The sequence below is a fragment of the Sciurus vulgaris genome, assembly GCF_902686455.1.
Source record: "Sciurus vulgaris genome assembly, chromosome: 7".
NCBI classification, from domain to species: Eukaryota; Metazoa; Chordata; class Mammalia; order Rodentia; family Sciuridae; genus Sciurus; species Sciurus vulgaris.
In genome coordinates this window covers 46810346-46835801 of record NC_136467.1, presented here as the reverse complement: position 1 = coordinate 46835801, position 25456 = coordinate 46810346, and the positions used below count along the sequence as shown (strand labels likewise).

The 25456-nt window shown below is 34.1% G+C and overlaps 2 protein-coding genes across 4 annotated transcripts in view; one reads left to right on the top strand and one right to left on the bottom strand.

The window, feature by feature from the left end:
- The window catches only part of CEP85L (centrosomal protein 85L), a 196707-nt gene that overhangs the window by 47459 nt on the left and 123792 nt on the right, over positions 1 to 25456 (bottom strand). For all 3 annotated transcript variants that reach the window (XM_079149012.1, XM_079149011.1, XM_079149010.1), the window contains 2 exons: positions 15032 to 15153; positions 6669 to 6786 (listed from right to left, as the gene is read on the bottom strand). In XM_079149012.1, coding sequence (XP_079005138.1) covers positions 6669 to 6786; positions 15032 to 15153 — 240 coding nt within the window. The remainder of the gene's footprint in view (positions 1 to 6668; positions 6787 to 15031; positions 15154 to 25456) is intronic.
- LOC306666764 (T-complex protein 1 subunit zeta-like) lies at positions 9917 to 11924 on the top strand. The gene is given in 3 exon segments (XM_079149016.1): positions 9917 to 10042; positions 10044 to 10073; positions 10076 to 11924. Coding segments are annotated over 3 exon segments (1593 nt in total). The 5' UTR covers positions 9917 to 9997; the 3' UTR covers positions 11594 to 11924.

The window sequence follows — 25456 nt, the reverse complement described above, 5'->3', positions numbered from 1 at the left end:
TAATGAGTTAGGACTTTCAGTACAAAAAGCAGTGTGGAGAGGAAACATTCTTTCCTTGTTCCTGATCTTAGTGGGAAAGCTTTTAAGTTTCTTCCCACTAAATTTGATGTCAGCTGTAGATTTTTTTAATTGATTTCTTTAACAAGTTGAGGGATTTCCCTCTTATTCTTCATTTGCCGAGCTTTAATCCCACCTCCCCCCCACCCTGCCCTCCGCATCAGCTTCTTGAGTGCTGGGACTATAGGTGGGTACCAAAATGCCAGGTCTTTCTCGGAGTTTTTAATTATGAATGAACACTAGATTTTGTAAAATGCTTTCTCTGCATTTATTAATAGGTCATGTGATTTTTTTCTCTTTAGCCTATAGTGATGGAGTACATTAGTTGAACCAGCCCTGCATGCCTTAGATAAATCCCACTGGATCATGGTATAGAATTATTTTTATACACTATAGATTTGATTTTGCACCACTATGAGAGATATTGTATATAGTTTTCTAATGAAAAAGTTTAAATTCATTAAAACATAGATCAATGATACATTCTAAATAATGTAGAGCATTACATAATACCTGCAGTTAAATATAATCATCCTCATAAAACACTTTGTCTTTGGCTTTATTTTCTTGTAATGCTTGCATTATTTTTGTCTTATTTGGGTTTTGGGAATTGCTGTTCTCATAGAAAGAGAAAATAAGTACCTCTTTTTCTGTATTCTAGACAAAATTATAAAGAAATATATCATTAATTTGTTTCTTAAACTTTGGGGTGATGCTGCCAGGGATTGAACTTAGGAACTTGCACATTTGCTGTTGTACACTCTACCACTAAGCTACATCCCAACCTTTAAAAGTTTGAATTCATCACTGAACCCACTTGGGCCTGGTCCTTTCTCATCAGAAAAGTGATTACTTACTGATTTAATTTCTTCAATAAATAGTCCTACTCAAATTAACTCTTATGTGAGTTTAGCATTTGTGTCTTTCAAAGACTTATTCAATTTCATCAAGTTTAGCAAGTTTTATGTACATAATAGAATTCATAATAGTCCTTTTTTAATATCAATGGGATCTGTAGTTATGTTCCCTCTTTCATTTCTGACATTAGTAATATGTGTCTTCCTTTTTAGTTAGCCTTGCTAAAGGCTTATCAATTTTGAAAACTGAAACCATCTTTGATTTTTTAAAACTAAATTCATTCTTATTTATTTCTAGTTTCATGGCTTTCTGCTCCAATTTTATTTTTTCTGTTTCAGATTTAATTTTTCTACATTTTTTAATTCCCTAGGATGGATGGAGCCTTAACATGATTAATTTTATATCTCCTTATCTAATATATGCATTCAATCAATGCTATAAATTTCCTTCAAGTACTATTGTACTTGGATCTCACAAGTTTTGATAAATTATATTTTTGTTTTCATTTAGTTGAAAATATTTTTAATCATATCATTAAGAGTTCCTCTTTATCCCACTTATTATTTTGAGGTATATTTTATAATCTATAATATTAGAATTTCTCAGCTATCTTTCTATATTTTATTTCTAGTTTAATTCGGCTCAGTAGACCACAGTTAGATAACTTCTTATCTTCAAATATTGTTAAGGTGTGTTTTATGACTCAGAATGTTGTTTGTTTTAAATGAACTTGAGAAGAATGTGTGATGATACTGTTGAATGAGTAGTGACTAGATATCAATTCATCTAGTTGGTTAATGGATTGTTGAGATCAACTATATTCTCCAAATTTTTTTTCCCTTTTGGGTCTCTCCATTTCTTATAGAAAGTTGTTAAAATCTTCAACTACTACAATGGATTTATCTATTTCTTCTTGTAGTTCCATTAGTATTTTCTTTCATGTATTTTGACACCCTGTTGTTGATTACATATTCCTTAAGGATTGTTTCATCTTTTTAGATTACTGACCATTTATTTTTTTAATGCCTAATAACTTTCCTTGTTTTGAAGTCTGCTTTTTCTGAAATGAAAATCTTCAGAAAAGTAGTTACACAGGACATGTGGCTGGTTAGAAATGATGACCAAAGATTCCAATTTTACTTATTACTCTATTCTAAATCCTTTGGCTGAAAATAAAAAGTACATATTAACCAGAGACTTGAAAACTATACTGAGAGCATTCTATTTACCAGCGGTGTAAGAAAAACATCTGCACAACAAAAATGGGTTCTGTAGGCAAGACAAAAAATGGAAGCTTTACATGAAATTAATGATAAAGAAATCTGAGGTCAGAATGCTGTAATTTCTACATTAGTAACATCTTTTCAGCCTTTATCTGCTTTCTCTAAGTTTCATATATACAGTTACTTCCTCTCTATGGAGAAAGACTTTCTTTCCTTCAGGTCTACGGCAGCTCCCCAGTCACAGGCTCCTTCACAAGTTGTGCTCTTTTACCATCCTCTACACTACTGCTCTTCCCTGTCTTTAGTTTCAGATCGCATTTCTTCTCATTGCACAGATATTCCCCTAAATACATAATCATGCCCAAGCTTCACAAACTGTGACATCTAAATCTTTCACCTCTGGCTCAGACCTTTGGTCATGAAAATCAACCTCATTCTTCATCTCAACCCCAAATTGACAACATATAAGTTTAATTATTTTTCTTATCAAAACCTATTTCTAACATAATAGTCTCCACTGTGATCACTGATACTATAAAAAATTGTCACATTGGATACTAGGCAATCATTTGCTCTAACTCATCACATAAATAAGTCACTAAATCTAATTCATTTGACTGTATTTGATCATGTATGTTTAAGAAACACTCTTCCTTTTATCCTGACCACTGTTTTAAAATTTGGATGTTCATTTAACTTTTGGTTATACCTTCTTGACTGGTTGCCCTGTCTCCAGTACCGTCTATCTTAAATACAGTCTACATTATACTATCAAAGTAACCAAACTTGGATACTTGGGAGATATTTATTTATAAAATATTTATATTAATATCCAAACATAAATTGAGACTGCCTTAAGCAAACCTGAGAAAGGCCCTTCACTCTCTCAGTTCTTTGGTACCATGTGGCTCTCCACTTAATCTCTTCAACCCTTCTCTCATTTTAAACTTCATCCATTTAGACTAATTTGTAATTTTCCAAAGGTTTTATTTCCCCTCATTCCTCCGGGCCTCTTCACATCTTGCAGAGTATGCCTCAAACACTATTTTGCTACTCCTTTCGCCTGGCTAATTCATTTACTTCGCTGGTCTCAGGTTAGATATCACTTCCAAATATGAGACTAATCTGACTTTTGGAAGATTAATTTATACATTCTCAGTAGTGGTTCTCACAGAACTTCATATATAACCACTTTGGGGCCTTTCAACATTTGGTAATTATCTGTTGTTTGCCTTGTTTCCTTTTATACTATATATTCTTTCAAAGCAAAACCAAATTCATTCACATTTATATAACTAGAGATGAAATGATATCTTTTCCATAGTGAATACAAATAATTTTTATGTAAATGGATAAATTTTGTGTATAGTCTTCTATGGGCTTTGAGATCAATGAAGATATAAATTGTTCTTTGCTCTTATGGCCCCAACACTTAACACATTAGATGATTAATGGTTTGTTAAACAGGCTCGTCTGTAAAGGTGGAATTCACTTATTAAATGCTTATCAGAACCAAAGGACTTGGTGGCAAAAAAAAAAAAAAAAGAAGAAAAAAATAGAAGAAAATTATAAAAATGGAAAGAAAAGGATAAAAATGAAAGGAAAGAAAGAAAAGAACAATTCACTAACAAAGTTTAAAAAGTACATTTCATTCAGTTGATCTTTTCAAAGGGTACATGTATATGGAAAAAAAGAAGCCTCTTTCTTCAACTAACAAAAGAAAAAAGGGTCCTTCATATTTATTTATCCCATAAGACCTTCTAACTATAGATAGAAATTTCGATATAAACTATATTAAGTATAAGTCACTCATTAATGCTATTAATTACCACAAAAAATTATCTGGAACATTTTCAATTTTAGGAAAATACATGGTTCTTGTGTAATGTCTACTTTTAAGTATGTTTTCTATTAATTAATAAAAGACTTTTATTCTTATTTTACAAATGGACTTTATTTAGTCTAGAATACACAAAATAATAGAAGCCTAATTTTCTTTTTCAAATATACTGACTAAACTATGAAACAGAAAAATTTGTAAATAGAAAATTCTATACATAAAAAAATTAATGTTCAGATCCCAGATAAAATTATTTTGCTAAAGAAATGTTTTATTATCATCTTATTTCTTCTAACTTTTGCCATTTTATCAGATTTCTCTATTGAGTGATGAAAGTTTACCTTCTATATATTTATTATACCCACCTAGTATTTTTATTGTATTACATTTTACAAACTGTCCTGATATTTTTAAATCAACTTTTAATGATATTTCAATCCTCCACATGATTCAAAATTCTAATATTTTTAGCAATGCCTTTTCCATATCCTTCGGGATAGTTTTCTGACCTTGCAGACTGACATAGAGAGCCCTCTACTGGCCTAGTGTTGGATTAAAAAAAAATTTTTTTTTCTTTAGTTCTCAGATACCTATTTTGACATACTTTTGGTAATATAATTGTGTATTTCAAGAAAAGCACTTATTTAGAATGATGAGGTTATAAGGAGAAATTGATTCTACTAAAAATACCATTAGAAAAACAAATTAGATGAGTTACATAGCATATAAATATGGTTTTTCAAATATCTACACTATTAATCTCAGAACTATATCATAGAACCTTATTATGTGATTGAACTCATAGATGAGATCATATATTAATGAAGAATTTTGATTTATCAGTAATTAAAGTATGGGAAGTAAGATGGAATCTTTGTTTAATGCCTCTGCCTCAGGTAAATCCAACAGTTATTTGCTCTTCAATATTTTTGGATTCCATGTCTTTAATATTTATAAGTAACACACTGAAGATACAATGAAGGAAAAATTCTACTTCAAGTGATTTTTTTTTTAAATCTAGGAATAAGACCTTAACAAAGAGGACCAAAAAATTTTCCAAAAGATAGAAATATGTATCACCAGAAAGTTAAATCAGACCTCACTTTTGATCCCAATAAAAATGCCAACTTCTCCCTCCCTTTTGGGAATAAACCAATCAATATAGTTTATATAGAAAAATAAAAAGTGTTAAGGAAAACTCTCAAAAGTAACAATTGGAGAAAGTAGCCCTTCAGTCACATAAATTTTGTTACAAGGTCTCCTGGATTCTACTGCACTCTAATTACAGGGAAAACTAACCTTGCTTACATTTCTAGTCCCAAGGCCTAGACACTCGTTATCCTAGTGAATACAATATATTTAGAAAAAAATGGATAAATGTACTTTTGCATACAGTCTCTCCCTCTGTAAATTCTAAGATACATGAAAGCAGAAACTATTCTTCACTTTTGTCATCTCAGAATTTAACACAGTGGATGTTTAAAGATTTTTAAAAATTTTTTAAATTTTATTTGTTCTAATTAGTTGTACATGTCAGTAGAATGCATTTATACATTTTGATAGATCATACATAAATAGAGTATAACCTCTCATTTTTCTGATTACACATATTGCAGGATCTTGGGCTCATTTGTAAAAGTGGGACTCATTTATAAAATATTCATTAGAATTTGAGTTTACTGTAGAAAAAACTGGAGGAAAAAGAAATAAGATTATATAAATAGAAAATACGACAAATTTGGAAAAATATATTTTTCAAATGAAAGTATAAACAAAAGGCTAATTTCTTCTATATACTAATTTATTTTTACATATATTATTTATATAAAAACAGTAAGCAAAGCCTAACAAAAATAAGCAAAGAATATGAAAAGACAATTCAAAGAAAAAGATATATGAAGAAATCTTTAACATATAAAAGAAACTTGACATCACTCTTAAGAGAAATATATGTTGAAGCCATATGGAGGTAACTCCCTTCAACCCTGCCTTTTATATAAACATAATAGAAGGGCAAAAATCCCAAAGTTTAGTAACAGACTCTGTTAGTATGGCTGAGAGCTTGAGAAAGAAAGAGGGAAAGTCATATACAATGCTCTCCTGAATGGTGACTTGACAATATCAATAAAAATTACAAAATCATATAACACCTAGAAATTTTATTTCTAGGAATTTAATTTACAAAAATATTTGCACATGAGCAAAAGAATATTTATAAAAGGCTACTCGGAGTATCACTGATTATAGTTCAAATAGAAAATGACCCAAATTTTGGTGAATAGAAAACCGACTGACTAAAAGATGCTATTTCTCTATAATGAAAGTAGTGTTATCTATGTAGTGATATGAAAATAATGACAGCATTTTATATAACTTTGAAAAATATAAAGGAAAAAATGATATCAGTGAGCATATTGGTATCTTTTATATATGTAGAGGCATATTTATATTTGATTACATGGGTGAACTTTCAAACTATGCACTAGAAACTGGTAACAATAGCTTCTGATGTGTGTCAAAAGAACTGGACAGAAGGAAGATTATAGTTAAACACTTTTGCCATACATATAAATATGAACCATGTAAATACATTAATTCAAGATCTTCATTTAAAATGTCCTGATTTTATAAGCATATTATTAATACAATTTACTATTAAATAACAACTACGAAATCCTCTGTAGTCTTACCTGCAAATTAGCCACATAAGAATCTTCACAATTTACATAGTGTCCTAACATGGCATGTTGTGCCCGTAGTTCATTATCCCTTATCCTCTCATGTAGGTGGGTGATTTGTTGCTTTTGCCTGTAAATCATAAATTGAGATTATAAAGAGTATACCTTCTAAGAAATAGTTAAAAGGAGTTATTTTAGTATTCTAAAAACTTTACATGAGAGTTTAAAAGCATTATCAGTTTTAGAAATCATAAGAGGGAATTCTTTTAGACTAATAGTGAAATTAAAATTAATTTATTTATGCTTTGGAGTGTTTATAGTATACTACAGAATGTGGTCTTTAGTAGAAATCCTTTTAAAATTCTAATGTCATACTTTACTTTCTTCTTGCTACCTGACATAATGAAACCTCCTACTCTGGAATGCCATTATTTAAAATCATTATTTTCATTCATTCAAAACTCACACAATGGTTTATACCAACTGAAGTTACTGATAATTCTCATTGTTAGGGGAGAAAGCTATTTTTATAAAGCTCACCCAAACCAATTGCTGTTCTATGTTTGCATCTTCTATACAGCAACCTAGGTTGCATGGCCTACACACAAACATCACCAAAAACAGATTTGCATCTCAGCAGCATATGTGTATCTGGATAGCCCTGACACTTCATTTAGTAAAGTGACCTCACATTAGAATCAGATTCAATGAAGTGCAAATCTTCCTTTTATAGTTCATAATTTATTTAACTTCTAAAAACATGTATTCTTATATATCCCGAAACAGTTATGTGCCAGTACTTTTTAAAAATAACAATAGAGTGGGTAAACAAGAGTGTGGATAGATTGATATTTTCCAAAATTACATACAAGGTAACTTTTGGAACAAGTTGAGTTATATTTTTCAGACTAAAAATATCTTGTTCTACTCAGAGTCCTTTTTATTTTTTTAATTTGCTGTCCTTTAAAAAAATCCACATAGGAAATGTGAAATAGGTAAATTAAGAGGGCTGAGTCATATAACACATTTCAAATCATTTAAAGATTTACAAAGAAAACTTTCTTTCCTAGCTAAGATGTGGCAGCAGGGACTCATTTTGCCCTCCCACCTAAAACGATGAAAAAGCAGAACAAAATATAGGACATAAAGATTCTTAAGACATCAGACACTGGGCAGTAGTGGGGAAAAAATTAACCCTAGACTAAACACAACTCTGGTACCATCTTAAAAAATGAAAATCTACCCCTCAGTTCCATCTCCAGTACGAGAGAGAGAAAGCAAAAAATTTTAAAAAAAATAAATAAATAAAACTCAGAATCTACTGGAAAGCTAGGGGACTATTATAAGAGGCCAAATACATTATAACTGGAATCTCCCAAGGAAAGACTAAAAAGGGAGGCAGAAGCACCAAAAAAATATTCATGTATGTTGAATCAGAATTTTTCGGATTTGGTAAGAATCATACAAATTGATAGATTCAAGAAGGCAGATGAACCCAAAGCACAAACATGAAGAAAACTAAAACAAGGTACATCTTAATCAGATGGCTTAACATCAGTGGCAAACAACTCCCTTTTTTTCTCCCATTTAAGAGGAAATATCTGACCACTGATTTTCTGATTCTGGCTTATTTCACTTGGCATGATGTTCTCCTTCTCCATGTTAACCTACTTAATGGTAAATTAATTTCATTCTTTATGGCTAAGTAAAACTTCATTGTGCATATATACCACATTTTCTTAATCCATTCATTTATGGATAGGCATCTGGGCTGGTTCCATAACTTAGCTATTGTGAATTATGCTGCTAAAAGTATTATAGTTAGATAGTTAACTATAATATACTGATTTTAGCTCTTTTGGAAAATATCAAGGAGTGGAATAGCTGGGTTTTAATAGTGATTCTATTTCTAGTTCTTTGAGAAATTTCCTTACTTCTTTCCAGACTGGTTGTACTAATTTGCAATTCCACCAGCTATGTATGAGTGTAACTATTCCCCCACAAACTCACCAGCATTTATTGTCATTTATATTCTTGATAAATATCATTCTGACTAGAGTAAGGTGAAATCATAATGTAGTTTTGATTTTTATTTCCCTGATTGCTAAATATGTTGAACAGTTTTCAGAAGTTTATTGGTCATTTGCATTTCTTCTTTCGAGAAATGTGTGTTTAGTTCTTTTGACCATTTATTGAAATTAGGAGGGTAATAAGCTTTTTGAGTTCTTTATATATGCTAGCTATTAATCCCCTATCAGAGAATAGCTGGCAAAGATTTTCTCTCATTCTGTAGATTCTCTCTTCATGCTCTTAATCATCTTTTACTATGCATAAGCAAAACTTTGATGCCATCCCACTTACTGATTCTTGGTATTATTTCTTGATTTTTAGGGGTACTGTTAAGAAAATTGGTGACTGTGACAATATGTTGGAGTGTTGATCCTATGTTTTCTTCTCGCAGTTGCTAAGTTTCTGCTCTAATTCCTAAGTCTTTGAGCTGCTTTGATTTGACTTTTGTGCTGGGCTGAGACAGGGATCTAATTTCATCCTTCTACATATGAATATCTAATTTTCCCAGCATTATTTGCAAAAGAGGTTTTTCTCCAATACATATTTTGGCATGCATCTTTGTCAAGTATCAGATGACTATAAGTATGTGGGTTCATCTCTGTGTCTTCCATTGTATTCTACTGCTCTTCTTGTCCATTTTGATGGCAGTTCTATGCTGGATTTTTAATATAACTCTGTAGTATAATTTGAGATCAGGTATTGTGATCCCTCCAGCATTGTTCTTCTTGCTTAGGATTGCTTTGGATATTCCGAGTTGCTTATTCTTCCAAATGCATTTTAGAATTGTTCTTTTCTAGTTCTGTGAAGAATGTCAGTGTTTTTCTGATGGGAATTGCACTGGCTCTATATAGTGTTTTTGGTAAAATGGTCATTTTGACAATATTAATTCTGCCTTCCCATCTTATAAGGTCTTTTTCAATTTCTTTCTTCAGTGTTCTGTAACTTTCATTGTAAAGATCTTTCACCTCCATAATTAGCTTAATCCCAAATATATTTTTTGAGGTCATTGTGAATGGGAGATCTTTCCTGATTTCTTTCTCAGCAGAATCACTGCTGGAGTATAAACAAAACTATTGATTTATGAATGTTGAAAGAGGGCATCCCTGTCTTGTTCCAGTTCTTAAAGGGAAGGCTTTCAGTTTTTCTCCATTAAGAATGATGGGGCGGACCCGGCGCGCCCAACTTTTCCAGAAACCGCTGAAAGCGCCGCCCGGCCACGCGCTGCCGGCTCCGCGTTCTCTGCGCGCCAGTCTTCCTTTCGCCGGGCAGCTATGGCGGCCGTGAAGACGCTGAACCCCAAGGCCGAGGTGGCCCGCGGCGCAGGCGGCGCTGGCGGTGAACATCAGCGCGCGGCCTGCGGGCTGCAGGACGTGCTGCGGACCAACCTGGGGCCCAAAGGCACCATGAAGATGCTGGTGTCGGGCGCCAGGGACATCAAGCTCACCAAGGACGGCAACGTGCTGCTGCACGAAATGCAAATTCAGCACCCAACAGCCTCCTTGATAGCAAAAGTAGCAACAGCCCAGGATGACATCACTGGCGATGGCACTACGGAAGTCCTCATCATCGGAGAGCTGCTCAAACAGGCAGACCTCTACGTTTCTGAGGGTCTTCATCCTAGAATAATCACTGAAGGTTTTGAAACTGCAAAGGAAAAGGCCCTTCAGTTTTTGGAACAAATTAAAGTAAGCAGAGAGATGGACAGGGAGACACTTATAGATGTGGCCAGAACATCTCTTCGTAGGAAAGTTCATGCTGAACTTGCAGACGTCCTGACAGAGGCTGTAGTGGACTCCATTTTGGCCATTAAAAAAAAAGATGAGCCTATTGACCTATTCATGGTTGAGATCATGGAGATGAAACATAAATCGGAAACAGACACAAGCTTAATCAGAGGGCTTGTTTTGGACCATGGGGCCCGCCACCCTGACATGAAGAAGAGAGTGGAGAACGCTTACATCCTTACATGCAATGTGTCCCTGGAGTATGAGAAAACAGAAGTGAATTCTGGCTTTTTTTACAAGAGTGCAGAAGAGCGAGAGAAACTAGTAAAAGCTGAAAGAAAATTTATTGAAGATAGAGTGAAAAAAATAGTAGAACTGAAAAAGAAAGTCTGTGGTGATTCAGATAAAGGCTTTGTCGTTATTAATCAGAAGGGAATTGACCCCTTTTCTTTGGATGCACTTGCAAAAGAAGGCATAGTAGCCCTGCGCAGAGCAAAACGGAGAAATATGGAGAGGCTGACACTTGCTTGTGGTGGGGTAGCTCTGAATTCTCTTGATGACCTAAATCCTGACTGCTTGGGACATGCAGGACTTGTCTATGAGTATACATTGGGAGAAGAGAAGTTTACCTTTATTGAAAAGTGTAACAATCCCCGTTCTGTCACATTATTAGTCAAAGGACCAAATAAGCACACACTCACTCAGATCAAAGATGCAATACGAGATGGCCTGAGGGCAATCAAAAACGCCATCGACGATGGCTGTGTGGTTCCAGGAGCTGGTGCAGTGGAAGTGGCCATGGCAGAAGCTCTGATTAAATACAAGCCCAGTGTAAAGGGCAGGGCACAACTTGGAGTCCAGGCGTTTGCTGATGCATTACTCATTATCCCCAAGGTACTTGCTCAGAACTCTGGTTTTGACCTTCAAGAAACATTAGTTAAGATTCAAGCAGAACATTCAGAATCGGGTCAGCTTGTAGGCGTGGACTTGAACACAGGTGAGCCGATGGTTGCTGCAGAAGTGGGCGTGTGGGATAACTATTGTGTGAAGAAACAGCTTCTTCACTCCTGCACTGTGATTGCCACCAACATTCTCCTGGTTGATGAGATCATGCGAGCTGGAATGTCCTCTCTAAAAGGCTGAATTGAAGCCTCCCTTTGTCATCTGAATCTTGAAGACTGTGGAATGACACTGAAGGATATAGCAGTGGATTTTTGTTCAAGGCTCAAATGATTGTTCAAGGAATTTTCTTCTCCCATATGAAAAAAAAGATTGGGCATATATTGAAATTATGGTGTGAAATTATAATTACAGTATTTTTTTAATTGCACTGAGTGTACATGCATAAAGCAGGTCCTTTTTACCCAGTGAACAGGATGTTTTGTTTTACTTAGTGACATAAAATTACATGTTAGGTAAGCACGTTATCTTCCTTATTAAATATTCCTTGAAAAACAAAACAAAACAAAACAAAAAAAAAAAGAATGATGCTGGCCGTGGGCTTAGCATAAATAGCCTTTACAATGTTGAGGCTACTATCCCCTACTTTTACTACCATCCCCTATTTTTTCTAGTGTTTTGAGAATGAAGGGGTGTTGTATTTTGTTGAATGCTTTCTCTGCATCTATTGAAATCATCATATGATTCTTAACCTTAAGTCTATTGATGTAATGAATTACAATTATTGATTTCTGGATGTTGAACCAGCCTTGCATCCCTGGGATGAACCCCACTTGATTGTGCACTATCTTCTTAATATGTTGTTGTATGCAATTTGACAGAATTTTGTTGATCTTGTATCCTGCTACTCTGCCGAATTCATATATCAGGTAGCCTATTAGTTTTCCTTTAGATATATTCACTCATTTAATCATCATGCTATAAAACTGGATGGAGAGGGGAGCTGCCTAGAGCAACGATCTTCAAAAACTTCACGTTAAAGTGGTGAAACTCCTTTACTGAGGTAGATAAGTAGATCAAAGTGCAAGAGGTCAGGCATTTCACTTAGAATCACCTAAATAGTTACACAATGGTAAATATAATGAACAAGAAATTAGGTTTCCTGTTTTTCTGAGTTGTTTTTGAAATTAAACTACATGTTTTCTCAAGAGATGGGGCACATTTAGGATCACAGTTATTTTTCTCAGACTTTTACTCCACTTTGAATTATCCAATCATCTATTATAAAGGACATAAATAGAGTAAAAAAACATAATACATAAATGCAGGTAACCTGATATTTTCAAAAATAATATCCAGCATATAATTTTTAGGAAAGAGATTTGGAAGGTATGATCAACCACACCATATTTCAAAGTAGAAAGCTCAAGATCTTTACTCTGGTTTCCATCCCACTGGGTGCCAAATGCTATCGATTCTAACTAATAATATTTTGAGTCCATTAGTTTAACCTATTTCCTCAAAAAATAAATGTATCTTTGGTTCTACTTTAAGTACTATGTATGTTACAGAGATTATTACAAACATTTTTATTTTTAAATGCTAGTTATGTTGCTTTAGAATAAAAGTGGCTGATTGAGATTCTATTGTTTTATAGAACATCAAATGCAATTCTGTAATAAACTTGTTTTTAAAAAGCCCAAAGATTATTTAAAATACCGAGTGTAGTAGACTGTTACAAAAATGTCAACATGCCCCTTTACAGTGTGATGTTTTAAAAATTTTTTAGTATGTTCTTATTAGTTATACAAGATGGTAAAATGTATTTAGCATATTATACATATATGGAGTATAACTTCTCTTTCTTCTGGTTGTACATGATATAGAATTACATTGGTCACGTAATCACAAATGCACATAGGATAATATGTACAATTCATTCTACTATCTTTTCTATTTCCCTTCCCTTCATTCCCCTTTGTCTAACCTAAAGTACTTCTTCTATTTTTCCCTATCCCTGTCCCTTTAGTGTGAGTTAGTATTTTCCTGTCAGAGAAAACATTTTTGTTGCTCCTACTAGTCAGTCTACTATATTAGAGATCAACAGAATGTAGTGGAAGTGATTTGACGCCTACTCTGAGCCTAAGCCTCGAGAGTACTTATGCTCAATTCTCTTTCAGAACCCCAACCACCCACAACATGAACAAATCCAGGCTAGCTGGAGGATGACAGACAAGTTATTCTTCTAAGGCTATTCGAGGCCAAAGAGACCCTGACATGTAGATGCCAGAGATGCATGAAAAGTCTAGCTGAAGAAAGGGACAACTAAGCAACTTGAATTATTTTGATTATTCCTTATTTTCTTTCTACAATATATACAATTGAGAAATAAAGATTTCAATAAATTGTTAATAATTATTTGCAATTCCTACTGACATACATAATGGAATGGTAGGCAAAAAAATAATAAAAACTAATTTATTTTAATTGAGGGAAGGAAAATCCATATTAAATAAGTTCTGAATTTGGATCTCTTTAAAACAAATTTTAAGCAAGTCAGTGAATTACATTTAAGTGTTACAAATGCATGTAGTCGGGCTATAATTATTCATATGTAAATGTCATTTCTTCTAAAATAGTTAATATTTTAAGGGATTTTTCCTAAAATCAACTAAAACTCTTCTACAATCTTCATTCATGTATCAGACATGGATATATCAAGTTGTAAGCATATATGACCTCCCAGTATATGTTCTCGATGTTGGGAACATAATAGAGAACAACAAAGTCCAGAAGTCTCTGATCTTGTTTATATTGTAGTAGATGCTTATTAATATTGCTAAATTTCTAATCAATACCTCTTCAAATTTCAACTGCTAAATGTATTTAAAGATTGAATTAGAACTTAAGACTAAAATGTCTTCTACATCATCCCATCATATAAGCACATAAAAATGGACAATAATTAGAATTGATTAAAAAAATTCCTCCTCAAATTATTTCCCAATTGCCACAATACACATTTAATTATCCCAAAAGTATACATAAATGACGTAGAGTCAATATATGTCAAAGATAATAAAACCAAGTACCATTAAGGTCTACTGGTCAGAATAATCAGGAGACTAAGTATAAATTAATTTATTTTTCAGAGCTTTGGTACTCAAACATTCAAAAATTTTGGAATGTCCAAGAAAACTTCCATAATTCTTATTTATAAGTTATTTTAGTATTCATCATAATCATTCGTCAAAATCATTTTCATTGTTTATGTGGTTCAGATCTAACATACATTAAAGGAAATCATGACTTTAATAGCTTTCCAAACTGATAGTTCCTTAAAGGTTAAACAAAGACACTATTCTGTAGCTCTGATAATTCATTAGCTTTGCAACTAACCTGCTGTATATATAGAAAACACAGAGAGGACCTTCCAAATAATAACACTAAAGTGAATGAAGAAGATGATAGAAATCAGGCACACAGGCAGGAGACAAACAAACCTCTGTTCTGAGAGTTCCCGCTTTCCCCTTTATTGGAACTAGATAGAGACAGAGGTGCCATCAATGAATTTGTAAATCATAGTTCTCAAATTCTAAATAGTGGATACAAAGGTATTTGTTTTATTAATCTACATTTCTGTATACCTGCAATATTTAGTAAATAAAAAAACAGACTCACCGATCAATGACAATCTCTTTCTGCCTTAGAAGTCCTTCTTTTATTTTCAGCACTGATTCCCACTTACTGAAATCCTGAAAGCCAGAAGGTGAATAACTTTGTCGAGATGATCCAGTCAAAACCTGCACAAACATATTAATACTATTAGTGTGGTATTTCTAAAGGGAATATATATATGTGTGTGTGTATATAATCTAATATTTTCCCAATAATTTTCAATAAGAACTAGAGAGCTCTCTTTGATTTTTAAAGACTATCTGATATCACATCTGTGATTACAACATAATAAAGAATTTCAAGAAAGTTCCAAGTAAATGTACAAGTCTAATGAAGATTTGATGACAACAGGACATTTAATCTGGCTATAATTGTAATACCATAATGAGATCTGAGTCTCTATCTTATGAATGAATATAGAAGCTTTCTAAAAAGAGATTTTTAAAAGTAGTACAATAATGGCTCAACTAGACAAACATTACAAGGAAAATTACCACAAAGAAATAAATGCAATATTTATAATATTCTGACTTCTAATTGTCACGCATCATATATTATCTTTAATTAAATTAAAATTTCAAAATCAGAACTGTTGTAATAAGGTAGTAAATTATCCACAGAAAATATAATTATTACACAGATATAATTTGGATGATTACTAGTCTCCATTGTAAATTATAGAATTTAGAAAAAAATACTTAGAATTTAAGAAAATTTCAGATATTTAAAGTAAACAAACAACAATAAAAAGCAATATGGCAAACATCCTCAAATTTCTACCAGTGAAACGTTTTTTTCATATTGTTGCCATGTACTGTGTCCATCCTAAAAGATTATGTTGACATCCTAAACCAGAGACCTCAGAAAGTGAACTTATTTGGGTCCAGGCAAGTATAGTCAACTTAAGAAGAGGTCATTAGGATGAGCCATGACTGGCGTCCTTAGAAAAAGGTGAAATTTAGACATACACCCACAACAGGGGAGACTATGTGAAGAGACCCAGAAACGTCATGTGAAGAAAGAGGTCATTAGGATGAGCCATGACTGGTGTCCTTAGAAAAAGGTGAAATTTAGACATACACCCACAACAGGGGAGACTATGTGAAGAGACCCAGAAACGTCATGTGAAGAAAAAAGCAGAGATTGAAGTGATGCATCTACAAGTCAAGGAATAGCAGAGATTGCCAGGAAGCACCAGAAGCTGGGAAAGACACATGGGACAGATTTTTCTGCACAGCCCTCAGAAGGCAAACAAGTCTGCTAACACCTTGATTCATAACTTGTGACTTCCAGAATTGTGAGCAAGACAATAAATATCTGTTCGAGTTACCCCATATGTGATATTTTGTGTGGCTGCTCAAGAAACCTAATACAATTGGTTAAGTCAAATAAAAATAAGTTTCTTGGGAGGCTAAATGTTGGTGTATAAATACCACAAAGCAACTTTAGAAGAATTGAAATGCATGGTACTATTTTTTTAAATAGTACTGGGGACTGAACCCAGGGGTGTTTTACCACTGAGCTACATCTCAGTCTTTTTTTTTTTTTTTTTTGTAGGTTAACCACTAGAATGGGTTTTTATTTGTTTTCCATTTTAAAACCATTACCAACATAATTTATAAACCAAGGAGACATAAACACAAATACATAAACAGATACACAAGGATATGATATAAATAATGTCATGCAAGGTCATCTTAAAGTTCTAAGTATCTTTAGTCTTTTTATTTTTTATTTTGAGACAAGGTCTTGCTAAGTTGCTGGTGGTATCAGTAAATTGCTGAGACTGGTCTAAACTTGAGATCTTCTTGTCTCAGCCTCCCCAGTCGCTAGAGTTATGGGCATGTGACACTGCTACAGTAATATTTTTAACCTTTATTTTTCAGTAGACAAGATCTAATTCTGAGTAACTCACTAATAAGGTTATAACACTCAGTTCTACATTATTAACACTTTAAGATAACTATCAAGTAATATTGGGAAGGGATATTTCATGTAAGAGATAGGATAAAGAGACTAAGAAATCAGTTAATAACAGGACAGATGTTACATATTGCTGTCAAAAGGATATTTTGAGCATGACAGGTTTAGGGGCAGGTTAGTAGAAGATCTTGCTTCTAAATTTCATTCTTCTCCTTAATCTAATATATAACCAGTGCTGGTATCCAGCCAGCATGCGCCAGTATACCTATGTTAGTGAAGTACTTAGTACTTTCACTATGATTGGTAACTCATTGCTGCCTGAACCCCGCCACTGTCCTCGCCATACCCCATAATTTGAAAAAAAGAGCTACTTCCCAATATAAAACGTCCTTTAATACGCATCCCCAAATGGCATCCTTTATGACTGTCTAGTTCTCACACAAGTCAGCCCTCCAAAATCCTCCCATCCAAACACTATCTACAAGTTTGTTATTAAGTTGGCACAGCTAGGATTCAAAACCAGACAGCCCAACAAAGGAGAGCCTGCTCTAAAGTACCACATTGTTACTACTACTTCTATTACAGTCTAATTATCTTAGGTATTCCAAATTTTCTTTTATTACAAGGGCTGGAAAAAAATTTTGAAAGAAATTGTTCTTAGAAGTTAAGAGATAATTCAGTACTATAAACAAAATGGTTATTTGACATTAAAAGAAATCTACTTATCTAAATTCTATATTATCTAATGACTATCAATTTACTAGAAAGTTATTTGATGAAGTTTCATTCGCTGAACTATATGGTTCAAACAGAAATTTATTAAAGCTAGCAAAAACTAAGTATAACAAAGTATCAGCAATTTCAAAAACTCAACATGATATATGGAAATACTTAGAATAATATGGTAAGACATTTACTTCATTTATTTGGAAACTAAAAATAAGCTTATTTTATTTATGCCTATATTAATATATAAAGTATAAACTACATTATAAATTAACTTTAATTCAAATACCAATTTATACATATGTTTGAAGTGCTGGGTTTTGTATATTGTTATCATGCCTAACAAAAACTTCTGAAGTAGCTTAAGAATTTATGGTACCCTCCTTCCAAATATACAAAAACTTTTTCCTTCATTTCTGAATACTACCCTCCCAATCTGTACCATATTACTGAAAGATATGTTTCACCTCATCCATCTTATACCGATTTCAGTAAGGAAAGTACTTAGGTGGGTAGATGATCTCCTCAAGAAGGCATTGACACTACTTTCCACAAGTCACTGGCTAACAATTTTCCCACAGCTAACAACTCCCTTAAGAAAGACCTTTGTTTGTTTTGTTTTAAACGCTACTTGGCATCAAGAAAAAGAGGATTTAAACAGAAGAAACAAGTAGGTCTACAAGAGAAAAGCAGTTGACAACATGATTTGGTTTTAAGGCACTTAAATCACTGACAGGTTGCACTGCTAAAATTCCTGCCAAATACTTTCATGAATATACATAAAACAAAGGGTGAAAATGTATTCTGATTTGTCTTGATCCATACCCTTTAGAAATAAAAAGGATACAAAATGAACTATTAGAGAAGTCAAGATGGTGAACTAGAGGGAGGCTGCATTTCTTGTCACTCCAAAACTCCAGATTCAAGCAAAGGAAATACTGTTTCTTTGTGACACAGTTGTCACTGCTCACAGATCCCTTGCTGTTTACCCCATTCGTCAGCAGTGAGCACATGCCATCTGTCAGCATATCACCTGCCTTTTGAGTGTGGATCACTCACTGACCACTGCCTATCATCCGCCATTTGCCCACCTCTTGCCTGCTCATCACCTGCCTTTCACCTACCCATTGCCCATCTACAATTCATCAGCCATTAGCCTTCAGACTGCCCACAGACCCCCAGTGGATCTCCCACTGCTGCCTGTTAGTCCACTGCCACAGTACCTGCAGGACTGATTACATGTGGCTGCCACCATACTGGGACAACAGCCAGGACCTGCAATTTGCCATCATGGCCCCTGGCATCTCAAGAGAGTGGCCACCTCGGTTTGGGTACTTAGGCCAGGGCCTTAAGATATACTGGGGTACCTGCAGATCTGGTTTCACCTGAGGTCTTTCCTGCTCAGTGTGGTTGTGGCTGCCATCTGGCTGCACCTTTTCAGGGTTGCTCCTTTGTGTGCAAGCATCCCTGTTGGTCTCTCTGCAAGTTCAAAGTTGAGATCTTGGGACTACATCAAGGCAGTGCCTGGGGAAGCTGACGCCCAGGTCCATCAGAATGCAGTTGGGTTTGCGTGTTACAGTCTGGGTCTGGCAAGCCTGTGAAAAGTCAGAGACTAGGGGAAGTTCCCTGGGAGAAGCAGAGGTTGAAGAAACTGGAGAAAACTGGGCTCTCTCCAGATCAGTGAGTAGTGAGGTATGCAGGGAAGGAAGGGGCCAACTACAACTGGTGGGAAGACAGTAAGAGGGTGTGAGGGCATCTTGCTATTGGCTCACCCACCCAACCAGTCCAGCACCCACTGGACTGGAACTAACATTGAACTTCAAACAACCCCACTTATCCGCAGAGAAGGGAAGCTGAGAAAACTTTTGAAAGCCAACGAAGCAATCATTCACTTTTCTGTTGAGATTGATTTTTTTTTTCTTTTTTCACCCTCTCACATCTCTACCATCTTTGAATTCAAATATTTTTCATGCATCAGTTTATTGAGGAATGGGATGTCTGCATAGTACATGTCAGTTTTGTTGTGTAGTCTTATATTTTTGCTTTTTAAAAAAAAATCTGTACATATTTTTTCTCTCACCTACCTGTCTCCCTAGATTCTCTTTCTCACTTCTCTCAATACTAACAGCCAGACTGTTTTAATTCCTCCCTCCCACTAAAATTTTTACCTCTATCTTCTCTCCCTCAAAAACATTACATCTTATACTACTTCTGTTCCCTCCTCCATCATTTGAAACAGAAAACCCTTTTAGCAAACACTGTTTATATTGTAGACAATAACTGAATATTTCATTTCTGTTTATTGTGACAAAACTGTACATGCCTTAACAGGAGCCATTTGGTTTAAGGTGGTATATTGTTTGCATTGCGTATTGTTAATTCTGGTCTCCTCCTTAAAGGTGAGGTATGGGAAGACTTCAGGGACATTATAAAACTATAGGGTAGAATCTGTACTGCCTCAGTTCCATACCGCTAGATGAGAGTCTTCTCATGAAGACTTCACAAACAACATGAAAAAACAAGGAAACAAAGTGCCCCAAACAAACCAAGATGTTCCAACAACAGAATCCACAGACACAGTAGAGGAAATGTCAGAGAAGGAGTTTGGAAAATACATAGATTGACCTTTGAAATAAAGGATGATATTGGAGAGAAAATATAGGAAATGAAAGATTACTTCAATAAAGAGGCAGAGATTATAAAAAGGAATCAGGCAGAAATTCTTGAAATGGAGGAAACATATAAACCAAATTAAAAATTGAATGGGGAAGTATCACCAACAGACTAGACCACTTGGAAGACAGAACCTCAGACAATGATGACAAGATATATATATACTCTTGAAAATAAAGTTGACCACACAGTGAAGATGGTAAGGAACCATGAACAGAACTTCCAAGAAAAATGAGATAACATGAAAAGACCAAATTTAAGGTTTATCATAATAGATAAAGGCATGGAGATACAAACCAAAGGAATGCACAATCTTTTAAATGACATAATATCAGAAAAGTTCCCAAATCTAAAGAATGAAATGGAAAATCAACTACAAGAGGCTTATAGGGCCCCAAATATACAAAATTACAGCAGATCCACACCAAGGCGCATTATATTGAGAATGACTAACACAGAATAAGGATAGAATTTTAAAGTCTGCGAAACAAAAAAATAAACAAATAAACAAATAACAAATAAACAAATAGGGGGAAACCAATTCAGATCTCAGCTGATTTCTCAACCCAGACCCTCAACTCCAGGGAGTCCTGAATAACATATATCAACCTCTGAAAGAATATTGATGCCAACCAAGAATTTTGTATCCAGCAAAAGTAAGCTTCAGATTTGAAGACGAAATAAAAACCTTCCATGATAAACAAAAGTTAAAATAATTCACAACTAGAAAGCCTGCACTACAGAATATTCTCAGCAAAATATTACATGAGTAGGAAACAACAACAACAACAACAACAACAAAAAAAAACAATGAAAACCAGCAAAGGTAGGAGCTACACCAAAGGAAAGTCAATCAAAGGAGAAACTAAGTCAAATTAAAACTCAAAAATAAACCAAAATGACTGGGAATATTAATTATATCTCAATAATAAACCTCAATGTTAATAGTCTAAACTCACCAATCAAAAGATATAGACTAGCAGAATGGATTTAAAAAAAAAAAAAAAACCCAACAATATGGTGAGACTCACCTCTTAGGAAAAGACATCCACAGACTGAAGGTGAAAGGTTGGAAAAAAACATATCACTCACATGGACTGTGTCAACAAGCAGGGATTTCCATCCTGATATCAAAGTGAACTTCAAACCAAAGTTAGTCAAAAGGGATAAAGAAGAACATTTCATACTGTTTAAGGGAATCAGACACTAACAAGATATAATAATCATAAATATATATGCCCCAAACAATGGAGCATCTCTGTATATCAAACAAATCCTTCTCAATTCCAAGAATCAAATTGTTGTAGTCTTACAACAGAATAATACTGGGTGACCTTAACACACTTCTTTCACCACTGACTAGATCTTCCAAACAAAAACTAAAATAATAAACTATAGAATTAAATAATACAATCAATGATTTAGACTTAACAGACATATATAGAGTCTATCATCATTATCAACCAAATATACTTTCTTCTCAGCAGCACATGGATCCTTCTCTAAAATAGACCATATGTTATGCCATAAAACAACTCTCACCAAATACAAAAAATAGACATACTGCCCTGCATTCTATTAGATCATAGAATGAAGCTAGAAATCAATGATAAAATAAAAAGTAGAAGCTACTCCAACAACTGGAGATTAAACAGCATGCTACTGAATGATGAATGGATAAAAGAAGAAGTCAAGGTAGAAATAAAAAAATACTTTGAGGTAAATGAGAACACCAATACAACATACCAAAATCTCTGGAACTCTACATAGGCAGTTCTAAGAGGAAAGTTCATTGCATTGAGTTCAAATGCATAGTAAAAGAATAAAAAGTCAACAAATAAATGACCTAATGTTACATCTCCAAGCCCTAGAAAAAGAACAACAACTCAACACCAAAAGCAGCAGAAGACTGGGCGTAATTAAAATCAGAGTTGAAATCAATAAAATCAAAACAAAAAACAATTGAAAAAAGTGAGGTACCAAAAAGCTAGTTCTTTGAAAAAATAATCAACATTGATAAACCCTTAGTTTTACTAATGAAGAGGAGGAGAGCAAAAACTTAAATTACTAATATTTGTGATGAAAAAGGAAGCATTATCACAGATACCACTGAAATACAAAATATAATTGGAAATTATTTTGAAAATTTATACTCAAATAAAACAGAAAAACTTGAAGATATCTAAAAATTTCTAGAGACACATGATCCACCCAAACTGATGCAGGAGGACATATATAATTTAGACAGATTAATTTCAAGCAATGAAATAGAAGATGTCATCAGAAGACTACCAACCAAGAGAAGCCCAGGACCAGATGGATTCTCAACTGAGTTCTACGAGACATTCAAAGAAGAATTAACACCAATATTCCTTAAATTATTCCATGAAACTGAAAAGGAGGGAACCCTTCCAAACTCATTCTATGAGGCTAGTATCATCCTTACACAAAAACCAGACAAAGACACAACAAGGAAAGAAAACTTTAGACCAATATCCCTCATGAACACGGATGCAAAAATTCTCAATAAAATTCTGGCAAATCACATACAAAAAATATTAAAAAGAGAGTGCACCATGATCAAGGGGGGTTTGTTAAATGAATGCAAGATTGGTTCAACATATGGAAATCAATAAACGTAATAATCACATCAATAGACTTAAAGACAACAATTATCTCACTAGACCAGAAAAAGCATTTGACCAAATACAGCACCTCTTTATGTTAAAGACCCTAGAAAAAATAGGGATAGTAGGAACACACCTCAACACTGTAAAAAATCTATGCTAAGCCCATGGCCGACATCATCCTAAATGGAGAAAAACTGAAAGCATTCCCTCTAAATATTGGAACAAGACAGGGATGTCCTCTTTCACCACTTCTATTGAACATCATCCTTAAAATTCTAGCCAGAGCATTCAGATGAACCAAAAAAATTAAAGGGATAAGAAGAACTAAAATGATCACTATTTGGCAATAACATGATTCAATACTTAGAAGATCCAAAATATTCCACCAGAAAACTTCTAGAACTCATAAATGAATTCAGCAAAGTAGCATGATATAAAATCAATACCCATAAATCAAACACATTTCTATACATAAGCAATGATGCCACTGAAAGAGAAATTAGGAAAACTACCCCATTCACAATAGCCTAAAAAAAAAACCTTGGAATCAATCTAACAAAAGAGGTGAAATACCTCTACAATGAAAACTACAGAACACTAAAGAAAGAAGCTGAAGACAACTTTGGAAGATGGAAAGACCTCCCATGCTCTTGGATAGGCAGAATTAATATTGTCAAAATGCCCATACTTCCAAAAGTGCTATACAGATTCAATGCAATTCCTATTAAAATCCCAATGACATTCTTCATAGAAACTGAAAAAGCAATCATGAAATTCATTTGGAAAAATAACAGACCCAGAATAATCAAGGCAATCCTTAGTAAGAGTGAAGCAGGTGGCATCACAACACCAGACCTTAAACTATACTACAGGGCAATAGCAACAAAAATGGCATGGTATTGGCACCAAAACAGATACATAGACCAACAGTACAAAATAGAAGACACAGAGATAAACCCACATAAATATGGTTCTCTTACTAGACAAAGGTGCCAAAAATATATGTTGGAGAAAAGATAGCCTATTCAGCAAATAGTGCTGGGAAAACTAGAAATCCATGTGTAACAAAATGAAATTAAACCTCTGTCTCTCATCCTGCACAAAAAGCATCTCAGTGCATCAGAGACATAGGCAGTAGAACGGAGACCCTGAGCCCAATAGAAGAAAAAGTAGGCCCAAATCTTTATCATGTTGGCACAGGACTAGACTTTCTTGAGAAGACTCCTAAGGCACAAGTAAAATGAATAATCAATAAATGGGATGAATTCAAACTAAAAATCTTCTTCTCAGCAAAGGAAACAATAATGTGAAGAGAGAGCCTACAAAATGGGAAAATATCCTTACCACACACACCTCAGATAGAGCACTATTCTCCAGGATATATAAAGAACTCAAAAAACTTAACACCAAAAAAAGCAAATAAAAAATCAATAAAGGGGCTAGGGAACTGAACAGTCATTTCACAGAAGAAATACAATCTGTCAACAAACATATGAAATAATGTTTATCATCTCTAGCAATTAGAGAAATGCAAACCAAAACTAAGATTTCATCTTACTTCAGTCAGAATGGCAATTATCAAGAATACAAGCAGCCATAAGGGATGTGGGGAAAATGGTATGCTCATACAATGCTGATGGGACATAGATTGGTGCATTCACTTTGGAAAGCAGTATGGAGATTCCTAAGAAAATGTAGAGTGAAACCACCATTTGACTCATCTATCCCACTTCTAGGTTTATACCCAAAGGACTTAAAACCAGCATACTACAGTGATGCAGCCACATCAATGTTTATAGGTGCTCAATTCGCAATAGCTAAAATATGGAACCAACCTAGGTGCCCTTGGACAGATGAATGGATAAAGAAAATGTGGTACATAAACACAACTGAATATCACTTAGCTTTAAAGAAGAATATCACTATGGCATATGCAGGCAAAAATGCATGGAACTGGAGAATATCATGCTAAGTGAAATAAGTCAATTCTAAAAAACTAAAGACGAATATTTTCTCTGATAAGCGGATGCTGATCCATAGTGGGGGGTGGGTAGGAAAGAATGAAGGAATTTTGGATTATGGAGAGGGGAGTAAAGGGAGGGGTGGGGCAGCAGGAATGGGAAGGATGGTAGGATGAGACAGACATTATTACCCTATATACAAGTATAAAAAAATTTTTGTGGGACTGGGGATGTAGGGCCCTGGGTTCAATCTCCAGCACTGGAAAAAAAAAAAAAAAACTTATGAACTATGAAAATGAGCAACTAGGAATAAAGAAAAAGGCCTTTCCCTATCATTAGGAAGACAATAATACATAACTGCCAAAATTAGTAGTAATCTTCTTATGGTAGCCTTCTTTCTTACTAAAGTTCACCCTGATTCATAAGAATAATTACAAGAAAGAAGAACAAAGCCACATAGCCCAACACTGCAGGTGGACTTAAAGGCAAATTTTTAACACTTATATATCTATCTA